The sequence below is a fragment of the Syngnathus typhle genome, linkage group LG3 (genome assembly GCF_033458585.1).
Source record: "Syngnathus typhle isolate RoL2023-S1 ecotype Sweden linkage group LG3, RoL_Styp_1.0, whole genome shotgun sequence".
Classification (NCBI taxonomy): Eukaryota; Metazoa; Chordata; class Actinopteri; order Syngnathiformes; family Syngnathidae; genus Syngnathus; species Syngnathus typhle.
In genome coordinates this window covers 6,161,012-6,178,256 of record NC_083740.1, presented here as the reverse complement: position 1 = coordinate 6,178,256, position 17,245 = coordinate 6,161,012, and the positions used below count along the sequence as shown (strand labels likewise).

General features: G+C 41.5%; 1 protein-coding gene across 3 annotated transcripts in view; it reads right to left on the bottom strand.

Moving 5' to 3' along the window:
- Nucleotides 1-344: 344 nt before the first annotated feature.
- pcdh7a (protocadherin 7a) overlaps nt 345-17,245 on the bottom strand; it is a 39,678-nt gene continuing 22,777 nt past the window's right edge. Inside the window, exons 5-7 of one of the 3 annotated variants that reach the window (XM_061274641.1) lie at nt 6,119-6,320; nt 5,403-5,434; nt 3,992-4,152 (exon numbers count right to left, since the gene is read on the bottom strand). In XM_061274641.1, the coding sequence (XP_061130625.1) occupies nt 4,123-4,152; nt 5,403-5,434; nt 6,119-6,320 (264 nt within the window). In that variant the 3' untranslated portion in view covers nt 3,992-4,122. The other 2 variants (XM_061274639.1, XM_061274640.1) reach the window with 2 other exon arrangements.

Genomic DNA, 17,245 nt, shown 5'->3' with positions numbered 1-17,245 from the left:
GCACACATGCCATGTCTGTAAAGCTAGCATTCATAGCCATTAATTAAAGTGTTTAAATTTTAATGTGCATCTGTATGGCCTGCAGACGTTTTGTGTGTGTGAGGGGATTTAAATTTAATGAATTAATGAAATATTTTAAAATTCAAAGCCAACTGCTGACAAAACATTTTTAAATCCATATTTCTTAGAAATTCGTTTACATTAAACTGTTTTTTACTATTCCTGATAGTGCTTCTTACATGTGAGAACAATACAGAAAAAAGATTCAAACAAATCAAATGTGGGAGCTCAAAAGGTTAATCTCATGTAAGTGTGCGAAACAGAGTCATCAACGAGCAGACAAATGAGTGTTCGACGTTTTTAATGTCAAATTCAAACTTTTACAGGATTCGTCTTCATACCAAACCGTGTGCCCACAGGTCCTTTGCATCCTTGTCATAGCAAATGCAATTAGTTCTTATGCTGATAAGAGGAAGGGAACAGCAAAAAACAGTGAGCCGCGTAAGAAAAAAAAAACAAGAAGAGAAAAATTATAATAAGAATTAAAAAAAAATCCCCACCGCCCATTGTTTTTTTTTTTTTGTTCACTGTAAGTGCAGATTCGAAGAGTTTAAGCATGCCATCGTCCTTTATGGTCTCCAGTTGTGTGTTTTTCAGTGTCGTTTCATCTGTACATGGCTATAAGTGAAACAGCGCAAGAGGGATGACAAATGTCCACCGTCCCATCTGACAAAGTATCCTCCCCTCTTGTTTTTGCAGTAGTGAAACATGTTTAAACGTGCAGTATATTATAAAAAAAAAAAAAAAAAAGCATACACACCCACATGGATTCATTTACAGTAAGTTCCCTTGACAGGTGCAATAATGAAACTGCCTTAAAACAGCAGTTTGAAGAGCAGGGTAGGGGTGGAGAAAAAAAAAAGTTCAAATCCTGATGAGACAGGAGCATTTCCAACAATCCCCTCTGAACGTCCATGTCAGTGGATTGATCCTCAGTCCATCAGGGGCAAAGCTCAGTAGATTTGGAGATAAAGACAGCTCCAGGATGGATAGTCAAGCTCAGGGGTGTCCATCACATATTTCTTGAGGCGAGGTTATATACATGTATACAAAGTGTCATTTTGCACCAAAACCGTGCCCCTTTCCATCTTATTTCCCAACTGAAAGTTCCTTATCAAGACTCCCATCTGAATCATAACAAAACCGTGGCAGCAACCTTTGAAACGTCAGCGTTTCCAGAACAGACACGCTTCCTGACAATTTCCGCTTACATTCACACGTTGAGACGTTCATAATAAGATATGTGTAGATCAAGGGAGGAGAAGAGCCAGAAAAGGAACTCATTAAGAGCAGAGGGACGTGCTAACCCTATTATCCCTATCCACACTCTGATGATGGGAATTAAGATGCGCTGGCCTCGATCCACAGCCGATCCTCCGCGGGAAGGATGAGGGAGTTCATGCACGCTTGGTTCGGGTTGGCACCATTTGGTAATCATAATAATACAAAAAAGAGTTCTGAAATCCAGGTTGTTTTGTGCACCCTCCATTTTATGATGTCACCTCTCTTTCTGCCAACATCATCTTCATTTCCCTGTAAGCACACACGTATAATACAGCTGTATCCAAATAGGCATGTTATCCCAAAAAAGGCTCGTGGTTTTCTATCTTTCTCCTTTTTTTTTTCTAAAAAAAAAAAGCAAAGAAGTAGTTAGCATTATCTTTCATGCAGAGTCAGCTTTTATTTTCAGTCCTTTTCCTATGAGTCCTACTTACATTATGCTGAATATGTCTTATCTGCGCGTTGTCTAATGTTACATACAGTAGATGGAATTCCTTTTAATGGAGCAAGATGTGATTTGAATACATTGCATGTTTAAATATTGGCTGGAGGGGGATCAGGCAAAGTGTTGCGCTTAAACAGCGCATCATGACTGCACAGCCTCCCAATGATAGTGTGCTTGCTTCTGCATGAAAACCGAATGCCCATTTGTCTTTATGTTACAATGTCACTGCGTATAAATTCCAGTTTGTGTAAATGCTTTTGCATGGGTTGTGTTATCTTCACGTGGCCGCAACCTCACGTGGGTCGCGGGTCATGTAGGTGAGCGTAGAATTCCGCTTTGTTCTCTAACGCACACATACTTTATATACATACAGGCTGGATGCGAAGGCAACACGCCGTGATATTATTGATGCTCTGTGTTCTGAGTGGTTACATTATAGAAAAAAAATCACATTGTTGCAGTCTGTTAATACAAATGAAGGCGAACCTGCATTAAGGATCATTAATAATATTTCGGATGTAACTGTACACAGTGTCAGAAGTGAAAGTACAGTTATAGTCCATTTTAAGGTACAAAGTATGTTTCCAAGCTGTGAGCTACTCTTCAAGGTATTTCTATTTTTATCTATTTTGTGTCTAACTGGTATAAATTAATGCAGTATTAGGGCCACGCTGAAAAACAAACTTGAGAAGAATAAAGTCAAAATATTACGTACCACAGGTTGTACTGTTATGGGGAAATGCTCATTTTTCTTAGCATAAAGTGATAATGGTAAAAAAGAAGTTATTATTTTATGACAATGTACAGTTCGATGTGATTGAGTGGAAAAGTATTCCTAGCTAACCTCACTGAAAATATTTAATTAGTTGAGCTAGGTATTGTTATTATTTGGCTTTTTCTGTAATTGATATAGAGCGGGCCTCTACGAGAGACAGCAGATATTGAACTTGGACTGTTGCCTTGACTGTTCTCGTGGGAATTCAATATTTACAGTAAAATAACAAATTCACTTTTTCGATATAAGATGACAAGTATAATCTATGAACTTTACAACTTATTTCCGCAATATTATGACTTTGTTCTTGTACTGCTGAATTATTATTGTACTGCTCTCTCTTATTTTTTTAATCAATTTTTGCAACTAAGCTGACTTTCTCTCCGGAATATTACAGAAGTTTTATTGTAATATGCTCACTTTATTAGTGAAACATCACACATATCTTGTAATATTACGCTTTTATCTTACTCTTACTAACAAATTTTCCTCTAATTTTCCTTTTATTTTGTATTCCAGCGTGGCGCTAATAAATGCGGAAATAGAACTAAAATGCCCCAGTTAATGGTTTTTTTTTTTTCCTACTTATTTATTCTGACTGGACGGGACTGAATGTTTGACGATAGAGTCTTAAAAGTTTTATTTTGTACTGAAGCCTTTATGGCACTGTGATTTACTCAGTCTCTGTCTTTCCCGCACTCTATTCTTCCCACAGTTGCCTCAGTGGCAGAAGGTCAGGCATGCATCAGGTTCAGGTAAAAAAAGAAGAAGAGATGAAGTCTTCCTCCCCCACATGGACGTAATAGAATCATCGCCTGCAGGCAGCTTCCACACCTGATTTTTCTTTTTTCTTGTTTTCTTTCTTTTTGAAAGGGAAATACTCCAGGCAGGAGCTCTCAAAATATTTGATCCATCACTCGGTGAAGTTTAAGTGCCTATAAATATTAGAATCCTGAAGTTTCAAACGCATGTACAACTTTTGGGCAACCAATCAACATTTTCACATCCGAACAAGTTCTTGGGATGGGGCTGCTTGGAGTGATTACTGCCGTGGGAGGAGGTCACAGGTAGACTTCACGGCGTGACAACGTGAGGCAGGACGTGGTCTTGTAGTCCCCTCCAGTCCGGGTCAGCGGTATGACCTCTGCTGGGTTCTGGCCTCCTTCTCCTCCTTCTTCATCTGGATGGCGCCTCCCGAAGCCAGCGCTGCTGAAGGTGTCATAGGACGCCGAGGTCATCTTTCGGTTGAGAAGGTTCCGATTGTGGTCGCCCATGTTCTTGTTGGCTCTTCCCAGGGTGCCTAAAGGATCGCCGTTGACTAGTGGTAACCTCTGACCTTCTCCCGCCATGACCACACCCGGTTCTGAACTCCCGGCACTGCCCGCGCTCTCGCTGTCGCTCTCGTGGTCGTTTCTGCGCAGATTGTTGTTGTCGTCACCGGGGGCAAAGGTGGAGAGTCGCGGGGGGTCGCTGCCGTGGCGTTGGCGAGGAGACGGGCGAACGGGCATCCAGCATGTGTCAGAGTGGCCGAACTCATCACACTCTCGCGTACACTTTCCGGTTAGAGCCACATCTGGCAGCTGCCTAGCATCTAAAGGCATAAGAAAAAGCAATTTAAAAAAAAATAAAACTGATGGTATCTTGACTTACAAGTGTTTCTCAGGTTCTGATTTTTTTTTATTTTTAATTTTTTTATTTTTGTTGCCAGCTAAAAATTTTGTTCCTGCTTATTATTGATTATTGAACTACCGACACTAAAATATAAGTGTGTGTGTGTGACTTTCAGTGTAAATACACGTTAGGAAAGCTTCTTTTTAATCTTTTATTATATCAATGTTTCTATTTCACTGTTCAGTGCTGTTCGCTAGATTGTAGGTGTGGCTGGACCAAATCAAGGGCAAAATTGATATCGTCTACAATTAAATTGTGTTATCAGCTTGATCATGAAACCGACGAAACTTGAAAGTCAAGGTACATCTGTAATCACTTATACACTTAGGAATACATAAAGCAGAAGAAAACAGAAAAGAGAACAAAGTGAAACTGCTTAGCTCAAGAGCTTGAGAGGTGAAAGGTCGGCTGGAAACCCAAACCAGAAGAGTGTGATTAAAAAAGTCAGGACGACATCAGGACAAATTAAAATGGAATGCCATGCAAGGAATATATTAGGTTGCGTATCAACCCATTAATATCCTGTGATGTCAAGAGGTTAGCGATGCCCCATCACACCCGGTTAGCATTTTCTATGTAAAGCATGTTTGGACATATACTGGCTTTATGTTCAATTATTGTAAATTGGAATTAAAAACAACTTTCTTTGTTCTTATTGTATTAAAGCCATGTCTATTTAAAGTTGTAAAATAGCTGCACAATTAAACAATTATGAAGAAATGATCATTATTTCTATTAAGCTTTCTTTTCTCAACAACAACAATAGTAATAATGACCCTTTTGCCACTTTCTGGTGTTATTTTCATCTCAGACTCAACAAATAAAAATTCACTTCACGCTCAAGTTTCTTCTTTGCCATCAGAGTGCAAACTGCAAAGTTCTCTACATTTAATATTGTGAGCTGAGCAATCCTAAAGTTCATATTTCGGATGAGAAGAAAAACACTTTTTTTTAAATGAAATCTTTCTTTGAGTGTTCTCCCCCTCTCTGGCTTCTCGGTAAAACCTAAACAGACATAGTGTCTCCTTGCTAAATCCCCCTTTTCATCTGAATTTGGCGAAAAGTTATTACACCCTCCCTGCCAGAATTCTCCTGTCTTTTTGAAAGCAACATTAAACCGCATGCACAGTCCCAAAAGGATCTCAGGTCACGGTGACCTTCATGCATTACCAAAGTTCTTCCAGCTCTGTCATGTCCATATGCTGTGCAGGGGAAAGATGAAAATGAAAAGTTTTGTCTTTCTGTGACCTTGATGGGGACTTGATTTGAAAAAGAACTAAAAGTTACTGCCAAAACACAGATTTTACCTGCTGTCAGATATCAAAAGCTTGAATTTTGTAGAAAAAAAAAGGAACACAGGAGCATATGTAGTGCATGTTATAATATTAACAGGTCTATGAGTTTAAAGTCAAGTCAAGGGTAAATAAAAGGTGTTCAAATGAAAACTAAAAAGTCTTTCATGACGTCAAGTCAAAGTCAGCTTTATTGTCAATCCCTTCATATGTCAAGATACACAAAGAAACCGAAATTCCGTTTCCTCCATCCCACGGTGACGAGACACAGTACACGATAAACATACAAGTAGACGACACAAAATAAAAACAAGGCACAAACAATAAATAATAAATAAATAAAATGAGTGATGAATAAATAATAAACAAATAACCCAATAAATAAAAGTGTGCAAAGCCTTGAGGAAAAAAATATTCTGCTTCTTCACTTCAAAAGCAATATTTGTGTGAGATGATATACTTTTAATAGCACAACTATTGACACAGTTTTGCTGTACGCACGCTCCTTGCTTGGTCCAAAAAATGCCAGGATGACCTGCTTTCATCCTATTAGACAAACTTTGCATGTGTGTAAATGTGTGTGTGCCCACTAACCGTTCTCCACATGCTCCTCCTCCCCCACACTACCCTCGGGTGTGGTGCGTTCATAACCCTCCTCGGGCAGCGGCAGGGCTCCTAAACGTGGCCCAGATGAACTCTTGCTGCTGGGGGTCTCCGAGTCCTCCAGGCCGCTGTCATAGCAACTGGGGTCCTGGGCCTGGTTTACCACTGAGAAGGTCACCCGGCGAAGGGTCCCCTGCGGGCCAAGCGCAAATACAAAACACAAACAATATGGGATTAATCATCAGGGAGACTCCTAATCTGAAATTCTCAATCTGGGGGATTAGGTATAGGCAGTGGCCTGCAAAGACATATTGAGATTATCTGGTGGTGTTTATGTGCACGACTGATACCATGAAGGATAATGTCATCTACCAATCACGGTGGCTTTTCCAACTTTTTGAGTAATCCTGTTTAGATTAAAACTGTCTGCCAATAGCTGATGTTGACAAATCTTTTGGCTTGCCCTAGAGCGTTTATTCATTATTTGGAATTCGACATTGCTGCAGCACTAACAGAACTCAGAAACTCACAAGAGTAGAACTGCATCAAAAATAAAACATTTAAAAAGAATACAAATGATCACTTCCGAGAAAATCACAACGTCCCATCACTGTTGAGCTCATTTTAGAATAGCCCCCCTTATATATTCCTTTTTTTTCTCCCACTGGTGTGTTTCATCATTACGTCTTCGACCTCTGAAATCTCACCTGAAAATGAACTTCAACACGTGTTTGAGTAGCTTTAAGCACGTTTTACCATATCAACCGTTTCTTAGTTAAGTACGATTCATTTACATAAACGTGCCAAAGGCCTTCTTTTGCACTTAGACTGAACTTGAAGCACCATATGACGAGCAATTTTATTTAGATAGTTATTAATATCATGAACAAATATTTTGGTTGATTTGTCACCACATTGGAATGCAATCAGAATGTGTCCCACAGTGGGCTGTACAGGACCACCGGTGACAAGGGAAGAGGGGGGGGACGATGAATCAGTCCACATCATTCCCTCAAAGCCGCCATCACACCTGCTGTGATTTCCAGCATACAAATCACCTCCGTGTAGCGAACGGAGTCGAGGAAGCGTACATCACAGAGTGTTAAATGACTCCTCGTGGCCCTGAGGGAATCACTCGGCACCCAGAAGCCAATTTCGAGAACACACAGCTCATAGCTCATCCCAAACTCCTTTACCTGAACACCTCAACATTACAACCCTTTGCATTTACATCAGCTTTGAAACGTGCCGGGTGCAGGGGAGGAAAGAATGGAAAAGGGTAAAAAAAAAAAAAAAATACAAATTCGGATTAGGGCGGGTAAGACCGCAACTCGTTACAATGTCGCCTTGGGATAATCTGGAGAAAAACGTGACGGACGGCTGAGATGAAAAGCCCTTTTTCTTTTCTTCCAGACAGAGAATTTTTGAACATTTCACCTCATAGATACCACAGCATAAAAGACAGCAAAATTAATTAAGACGACGGTCCCAAGCTTGGTTTGAGATGAAAGCTGTTTTCATATCGTCGTGGCTTCATCTGGGAAACACGAAGAAAAATGTGTTTGGAATTAACTCTTAATCAAATATTAATCATAGTTAGCCCCTTTATATTTTGGAAAATCTAACTTGCTTATTTGTTTGCAACAGGAGGAAGATACAAATTTATACTATTTAGTCTTATTTGAGTCAACAAGTTTGTTTGTCTGACGTCGGTGATATTGACGTCGATAATAATTGATCCGTAGCTGTCAAACTGTTTTCCTCTCTTGGATAAATAAAAACTCAAGACCCCGATGCCCTTTTACTACGTCAGATATTCGATGCCTACTCTGAAAAACATCCAAGTTTAGACTCGAGAGTGTGTAACTATGGCAACTGAGCACAGGTTAATTTCCTCAGTTGTATTACCTCCTCTACCCCCGCCTTACAACAAATGCATTTGATTAAAAAAACAAGTTGGCTATGGTTGCAGGTGGAATGAAAGAACATGATAATGTCGAAAAAAATATTCCAGATTCATTGATTGATTCACTCATTCATTCATTTTTTCTTGGCAGGTTGAGTGCCTCACCGACATTTTCTGTTCTGGAACTGCCACTTGCGAATTAAGATTGTTCCAATGCCTTCACACTGGTTAACTTATTTTTACACTTTTGTGAATGTTGAGATGTTATGCAGAACACTTCCTCAACTGTAATGATTATTTCCTTTGGAAAATTGGAATAAATTAGAGGTTTTACAAGCTCCTGGAACAAATTACATTCACCCTTTGAAAAAGTCAAGAACAAATGTGACAATTTTGTTTGTAATTCATCACAGACAGCACTAAGAATGATGAATAGTTCTAAGATTCAACAGTTTGCTATCATAAAAAGAATACAGACAAGGACGTAAAGGAAAAAGTAGTTTTATTCCAGAGTTTAGATTTACAACTTAAAAAAGGTGTTTTTTTATTTTTCTCTAATTAATGATCTCGAGGTGCCTGAGGTGTGTGTGCGTTTCCTGTGCGCGCGTGTGTCTGTCTGTTCCGCTACAGATTTCATCAGTTCAGCCATAATTCAATGTAATTCAATTACCCTCTGGTTCCCTCGCTGGTCTGAGGTGCCCTTTTTCATTCTTTCACCCTGCTAATTTTACTTCCCCCTGCACTCCGTTCTGGCGCCCCAATGAAACCCGTCCCCCAGCCTTCCTTCTGAATGCAGTTGAGTCTGCTTCTCGCAACAGTAACTCTCCCTCTTTGCTTTGGACCGCCTTCTTCCGACGGAGCTTTCCTTCTTCTACTTCTTCTCCACACTAGTCAGCTTTATGATGTGCCGATCAATAATTTGTCCTTGACCTCGTTATAAGTCCCTCTCCTCTTCCCTACGGCAGGGTTTATTGACCCATAACTCCTTCACTCTCCCTGCCTTGCTCGCTCTCATCCTTGAAGAGAAAAAATCTACATGGATCTTCAGCAAAGAATTTGACTCGTTAAATTCAATTAGTGTCCAAGCTGAATGTGTTATGACCTTCGCGGTTTTGCTTTTACTCAAGTCCGACCGGCTTACATATTTTTCTTTTACGTTAGACTTTAATCTTGAAGTCAATAATTTGATGTCAAAGGGGTGTTTTTAAAACTATTCCGTTGACTTTGCTCATTAAAATGTTTTTAGTAAAAAGGTGATGTTTCCATTGTGCTTTGTCGGAATTATTGGTAGCACACGACCTTCAGTTTTTGGTGGATTAAATGAAGTATTTTTTTTTTTTTTGTAGTGTCAGAGTTTAGGGAACAAATCTGAAAAAACATCTTTTTTATTTTTGCCTTGAGCCTAAACCCAGGTTAAACATAAAAATATTGTTTTTTTCAAGATATAACAGTTCATTAGCTAAAAGTACTATACGCCTTTCAAGCGAGTGTCAAATATCGTACTATTTTCATTCCCATCCTACTTCTCTGTAGATGACATTTGTTTACTGACCTTACTCAATCTCACATTGCTGCTCTCAAAATGGAAATTGTCTCGTTACGCCTGATGCTGTTTCATTTTGTCTAGAGGTTTTATTTTCTGTTGTTTGAATCATTTTGCACAATTCAGCTATTGTAAGTCACTGTCACTGTGAACCACAAAGTGTTCTGCCAACACATGGCTGAACAAATAATTTTCGTGGTTGCGTCATGAATCTTGTTGAGGTATGTCTGATGACTCGATGTAATGTTCTGGCATGAGGCGGGGTATAACTCTGCCAGCGGGCGGGCTGAACCGAGTTTTGGACCTGGGCAAGGCGGTGCGGCGTGGCAAGGAACTGCAAGCAGTCCACCACACAGGCACATGATATGAATTTGGCAGATATGATTACAGATCTATGAAATGGCCACTTGAGCACCAACTTCCGCCCTGATCGATCATGGCTGTGTAGGACACCAGCAAGATCAGTATGCTACTGTTGTTCATACTAGCAGCTGGTGACACCGGCAAGACTAGCACAAAACCAAACTAGCATATGCTGGATATGGGGTCGAGCAGTCACGCCCTCGGTACACCAGAACGCCCACCATGAATGGTGTGGAAGAAAAAAAAAAAAAAGGCCAAACGAGACCAGCACTAAGAATCCAGATATGTCAATTTTTACGCTCGAATGCAGCTGCGCCGTCTTCGAGCATCGAGACCGTATGAACCTGTAGAACTTTTGGCTGATCCAAATTAGAATTGTAAGGCCCCAGGGTGCTATTGTAGCTGCTCTTCAGCGTAACTAGTGTCTCCATTACGCATAGGACCACACACATGCACACACACACACTGATGAATGGTGAGAAAGGTGCAGCCTTGCCACAAATTCATGCCTGATGGAATATTAATTGAGTTTGACAGAGGACATTAAAAACCCCTTGCCGTTCATCTTACACAGGCCATTAGTGTTCAATAGTGACATGGGAGCTCTACTCTACTGTGCAGTGCCGTGTGTTGGCCAGTGTGTATCATGTGGGCATATAATGCAGCTGCACTATGCAAACATATGCAATAGGAATCAGTTTGTGCATTTTAGCCTTTCTGTGTCAAAGAAGCATGGTGACCCTGAACGCATCTGGCGGATAGGAATAATAATCATGAAAAAAAATAAATCTTAAAATAGCTTTCATTTTTATGCCATTTACGCTACTTGTGTGTGTTTCTGCATATGCTTACCAGCCAAACGTTCACACCTTTGTGTAAGCGCACTTTAAAAGCGCGCGTGAGTCTTTCAACGCCCGCAAGATGTGTTATGTCAGGCCGTGAGGATGCTCCAGCTACCTTTTTAATGTGAGGATTTGCATGTCTATGTGCGTGCACAGGTTGCCTCAGTCATCAAGGTAATTAGTGTGTAAACCTCCTCACCACTCGGTTCAAAGAGAATTAACGAGCTTGAGTTAATTAACAGTCTCCCTCTCTTCTTGTTACATGTGTCTGCATATTCAACACGTGTTTGGATATATACAACATCTGCGTGCAGTGTGAATCGTGCACTGCAGTTGGATGCGGAGTTTGTGTCCTGCTCCATGCTGGTTTGCATAATGAATCAACAGGACGAGCTTGAGACACAGCAAAACAACAAACACGCTTGTCTGGATGAGACGCTGCTTGCCTGCGATCTTTGCACATTCTGCATAAATTTGACAGGGAGTTGTCCATCGAGATCAATCAGATCTCAGTCTTAAAGAGGGGCATATGAAATGTTGGGGGGGGGGGGGGTTCTACGGTACACTCATCCATCAATCCATCTTCTCATTCTCATGCTGGATATATTTGATTCTCCACACTATTGGTGCATCACTGATGTGATCACAATATATAAAATATAAGTAGACCAGACTCATTGGCGGGGGGGACTTTAACCTGCCCAAAAGACTGAAAGGACAACTTTTAGGAATATAGACATTCAACATCTTAAGGATAGATGACAACATTTTCCTCACACAAATCTTACCTTGCCGTTGGCCGCTATCACAAGGGATGCCTCTTTTATCAACTCACGATTGTATTTGTTACCGAGTTATTTTTCTGTCAGTGTTTTTGTAGTTTCGCGCAGAAGCAGCCAGGGGCCGGCCGTCAATCACGCAGACACCTGACATCCTCTTTGCAATCTCACCTGTCACGAAGTTGATATTTTCCTAACAGAGATTGAGGGGTGAAACTTTGCATCCCAATTACGCTGCTCGCTGTCCTTAAGAATCGAGTTCAATTTGTGGACATGTCTTTGCTTGTTCAATGGGATTATTTCCATGGCAAAAAGTGGATCTGAGCCATCCACATGGGATCTTGTAAGACTCAATTAAAGGCCAGATTTAACAAATACTTTGAAGGGGCTTAGCAGTCCCTAAAGGGAGGGAAGACCCATTCATTGTGTGGCTTGTTATAGCCATATTAGCAAAAAATGAAAATTGGGTTAATTGAATAAATACTCTCTACTGAAAAAAAAATGGCGGAAGAAAATGTTACTATAAAGGCGGGGGCTGCCAACCTATAGAAATATTATTAGTAAAACAACAATAATGAAAGATGGCTGATATATTTATGAATGAAACACAATGACATCCACTCTACTACAGGTGCACTTTGTAATGCACTGGATTTATCTCTGTTAGCTTGACAACGAATGCACTCTTACCACCCCTGATTTGTATGCGCTGCAGCGTCTTAAAAATAAATGAGACTTTCTCAACTGTATTCATTGCCGCTGCTTTGATTAATGGATTTAAACTGCTTGAATTCGAATGAAAACTAGAGAAATTGGGTGTTCTCAAATATTCAACTAGTTAACATACTTCTGGCACTCCTTAGCATTTCACCATGAATATTTCATTAGATCCACTACTTCTTATTTTATCTCTTTTCTCCCTCACATGTGCCTTAAGTGTGAAATTAACTGGTGAGATATACTAAAGATGAATATCTTTGATGCTTTGTTTTATCTCATCAACACAAACTAGTTCATAAATCTTAACACTCTGCTTTGTTATCTTCACTTTACTCACTTTGCCAAAGGGAACAGAGCAAACTCACCTTTGACCTCCGAGTGACTGAGTGCACTCGGGCTTTGTTGTGAGTTTTAAGATGCATACATGGATCTTTTGAAGCCGCTAGCAGCTTTTGTTTAAGTTATGCATCAAACACGTTAAAAGGAGACAGAATGAAATACGCTGACAGGAAGCGTTTCGCAATAAGTCACGCCAACGAGACAGACGTGTTAACAATTCATTTGAAGGTGATATATTTACACTCCTAATTTAAATATAGACGTGAATGTGTGTCTGCACAGTGAGTGACATGGAATGCGTTTTCCCTTGAGGTTTGGCTGCAAGGAACAGATGTGTTGTTTACTGCACGTAAGCGTGAGGTCAAGCGGACAGGTAGAGAAATGGGCCGGGAGATGAAGAAAAACGCCCGATCAATGAGGGAAACGGCACAAAGCGTTAACACTAAATTGTACACTTCATCTATACCAGGCTACTTCACAAGTACCACAATTGCAGAAGATTTGAAATTTTTTTTTTAAAAAAAAGTCACATTTACATTTTTTTATAGAACATCTGCTTGCATTTTAATTATTTAATCAAGGATGATGTGTGGGGTTATGTGCCTATACGTTTGACTTTGTAGATTCCGTTTTCATGTTTGTGTTTAATATTGTTTTTAAATTTTTGTAATGACCACTCATGTATCTTATGTCATGAAAAAAAAAATGTCCTAATGTGGGGCTACCGTATTCAAAAAAAAAAAAAGGCCCTAAAACCTAGATAATGCATTATGACCATTTTTCTTTTTAAAAAGGAATGAAGACAAATGCTGTTGTGATGTTTGACATGTGGAACAATGTTGTTTGAACTCCTCTTGGCCCCATGCCCCTCCTCTGCAGGAAGGTTATATGTAATTATGCTTACAAAGAAAGATTACAACATAGTGAAGGTAAAAAGAAGGAAAGAAATTGTTTTCGCGACTGTGTTGCTTGGTGGGGTGGCCATAAGGTATCTTTTTGGTATTTGCAGAATGCAGAAGATGACTTGGAGCAAGTTGAAACAGCTGGTGGGATGAAGGACGATGCTAAACAAACAGCAACTGTCTGCTCCCACATGTTGATGAGCCAAGGCGCGTTGTTGCCACAACACACACTCGGCCACCATGCGAATAGTGGAAAGACATGCACATTATGCGCACTTATTTTGCACCCGTGCACACACACACACACACGTTTATTTGTAGTTTGTTGCAGTGGGACCACCTCTGCAGCTTGTGCGATCATCACTTTTTCATCCTATGGCACTCTTTCGCTTAACGTCTACCTATCCACAGTTCTCTCTGTGCTTCCACACACAAACATGCACTCTCTCTCTCTCTTTCTGCGGACCTCCTCCTTCACTCTCTGTGTCTGCCTCCCTCCATTGCTCCCTCTAGGAGCAGGTGATGTAGAAGGGTGCTCAGCAGTATCTGACTATCAGGCCTGACTCTGTGAGAGGAATGATAATCACCATGCTGCACTGCAGAGAGAGGAAGAAGAGGGGGAGAGCTAAGGAGAGGCAGAGAGGCTTGGGAGGGAGGAAGAGAGGGGCATGAAGTGCAGAGAAAAGGGGGGGGGGGGTACAAGTACAGAAAGACTCAATAAAGACTGAAAGAAAGAAATGTGTTAGCTACTTACTATACCTACTCTGAGGCACATGGGCCCTTGTTAAGACACACACACATACACATACACACACACACACACTGGTAGCATGTAGTACAGTGGCCCTGCGGTATGAGGGAGAGCCTTAGCCTTGTGTCTGAGTGCCAGAGAACATTAACTGCAGCGGCGAGGTCATCTGATCGCCTGATGCAGTCTCTGCCTCTCTCTGTTTCACTCTCTCTCTACTGCAGCAGTGCGGGCCCCTCATGCGGGCACCACCGGTACTACTCATTCCCTGATAAACACCATTGCAGTACAGTGCAGAAACTCAAAGATTGTAGATCACTTTCTCTTCCTGGGAGCAATTAAAGCTTAACCGCAGCTAGTGCCCGCTTAACTAATGATAATGGTTCGAGCTAGTTACTGTACAAGTATGTGTGTGTGAGGGGGAGGGGGTGATCACTTCTGGCCTACCGCATTGCTATCCACTACAGCTTTGTTACCAACAAGCTGTCCATTTTGGCATTGGCCTAACTTGCCGAATCCCAGCCTCCATCTGGGTTTGGGCATGCAACCCCCCCCCCCCCCCCCGCCACAAATACACGCACACTCTAATGCTCACATCCACGCATGCGCACACACAAAAAAAACCAGCGAAAATCACTGACTCTGTTCGCTGGCTTTTGAAATGTTTATCCCTTTGTGCAGCCCGGGCCATGTATAGGGGCTTGAAAACAAAACAGCAACAAAAGCGCATAGAGTCTGATGAGAGACCAGGCTTACCGGACAAATGCCCATGACTCAGATTAGCTCTTTTTGTTGCAGTGTTTTTTTTTTTTTTTTTGTGTACGGCTCACTGGTGATGCTCATGGCTTTCCACGGCTCATCCCCATAACAGTCATTTTCTTATAAATATCCATGACAACGAGCATTGTGGGAAAAAGACGGCAACAGGATGGTGGCGCACAAGGGACCTTGTGTGCGTGCGAGTGGCGCCCATACATATGTATGACTGCCCTCGAGTTGTGTGCACCATTAGATCCTAATTGTGTACACGTTAGGAGCACTGCTAATGTCCATTAAAGCTTGACCAGAGGAGGGTGGACAATGGCATGACTGTGGGGAGCCAGTAGAGTAATAGCGAGGATGAGGATGTAGTCACTCATACACACACGGAAGCACACAATCATACGCACACATGCACGACAACACACACGTGCACCCTGTTGAGAGTAATTAGGAGTGCTGCTGTGAACAATAGACAGTCAATAAAGGAGATCAGATATCTGACTGCACGCTTTCTCCTCCACCTATATAGACGCTTCCTATTTCCTTGCATTATGTCCACTCTCTCTTTCCATATACTGTCATTTTTATCTTCAACAAGCCACACTTGTCTTTTTCACATTGCATCCTGGGTCGTTTATCATATCTGGCCACGTCTTTGCTTTACATCTTTTGCCGTCCTCTCTCACTCTCTCTGACATCAAGTCGTCGCGTTCCGATGCTCGACGGGCTGAACCGAGAGAAGGGTGACGTGACGGCGCGCTGCAACAAACTGAAATCCATCCCGCTGGTTTAGAATCAGCGTCACTCAAGCTACAAGGTTAAACAGAGCTTGGCCTAATGTGCTGTCAGATAGGAGGAAGCGCGGCCCCGCGAAGACCACACACTCTAATTTGTAAATAAGCAAACCTCCATATTCAAACATCTTAAATGTCATACAATCAACCTTTGGTCCAGCAGATTTGTCAATGCCATCTCGGTTAAACCTACAAACAGCTAGATATGATATGCTAGCTATGAATCTCCTACATGTTTTGGCAAAGTGTCAAAACTTTAGAGATATTGAAACACAAAACTGCTCATCACCAACCATGGTTTTGGGTTTTAGTACAGTACCATAAAGTGATATATATTGAATTTCAAACTTATGTGTCCGGTGGGTTGAAAATGGGCCACAAGCGACCCAAGGATTGTCGTTTGAACACCACTGACTTAAGTGAAGCCCCCTCTTGTCCTTTTGTGACGGACAGAGTGGCACACAAATGCCCTTGGGGGCGCATCGGCCAACGTCTTGACAATAGTCTCAGTGTGTGTGAGTGACACTGAGTGGCTTGGGAGACACAGAGAGGGCGTTATACCGGCGAGACAAAACACACGCACACACACACACACAAACATGAGTGCGCATGGTTAAGGACAGTGCAGTCTTTCTCTCTCACTGCACAATTTACTATTTGCTCTCCCCCCTGACGCAGAGCGACTCAATCATTCTCACACTCGGACTCCTTTGACGCAGAGGAAGAATGGAACACAAGTGCACCCTCACGCTTTCTTTCCATATGTGTGTGCGTGTCGTCTGCATAATTAATAGGGCTTTCAATTTCTTTGAGCTATGAAATATGCTTTTGGTATGCAAACAGACTTCTTGCATGCGCACATTGATGTGGGTTGACGTGTACGGCGCTTGGCGTGCGTGTGCCATTCGATACACCAGAGACAGATAGCGCACAGCCGGGCCATCGAACGGAGGAAGGAGAAGGGAAAGAGGCGAGTTAATGAGAAGGCTTGGGAGGATTCAGCTCATTCCCATCAATAACCTTACATCACACTTTGTTGCTTTGGCTCCAGTTTTGCAATTGACTTTGAAAATTACAGCCGAGCATTAGAAATTACGTCTGTTACGTCGACTTTCGCCGAGGAGTTGGACCGATTAATGAGTGAGATAGTTATGCCGGGCATAATGTTTGTTGCGTAGCGAATCTGCAGGTGAAAACCAAAAATGAATGACCTATTTTTTTTCTCACTCTTCCTTGTGTAATAATTCACAATGTCTGTTTTGCTCAGCAGCGTGGATGAATATCGTATTATCTCTAACTGATAAGGAATAATGATTGACGGTTGTAATTTTGCCAAAGATGAAAGGATTTGGATCAGTGAATTGGTGTGGGAGTCTTGTGTGTGTGTGTGTGGAGTGACTTGGTGTGATAGTGGAATGTG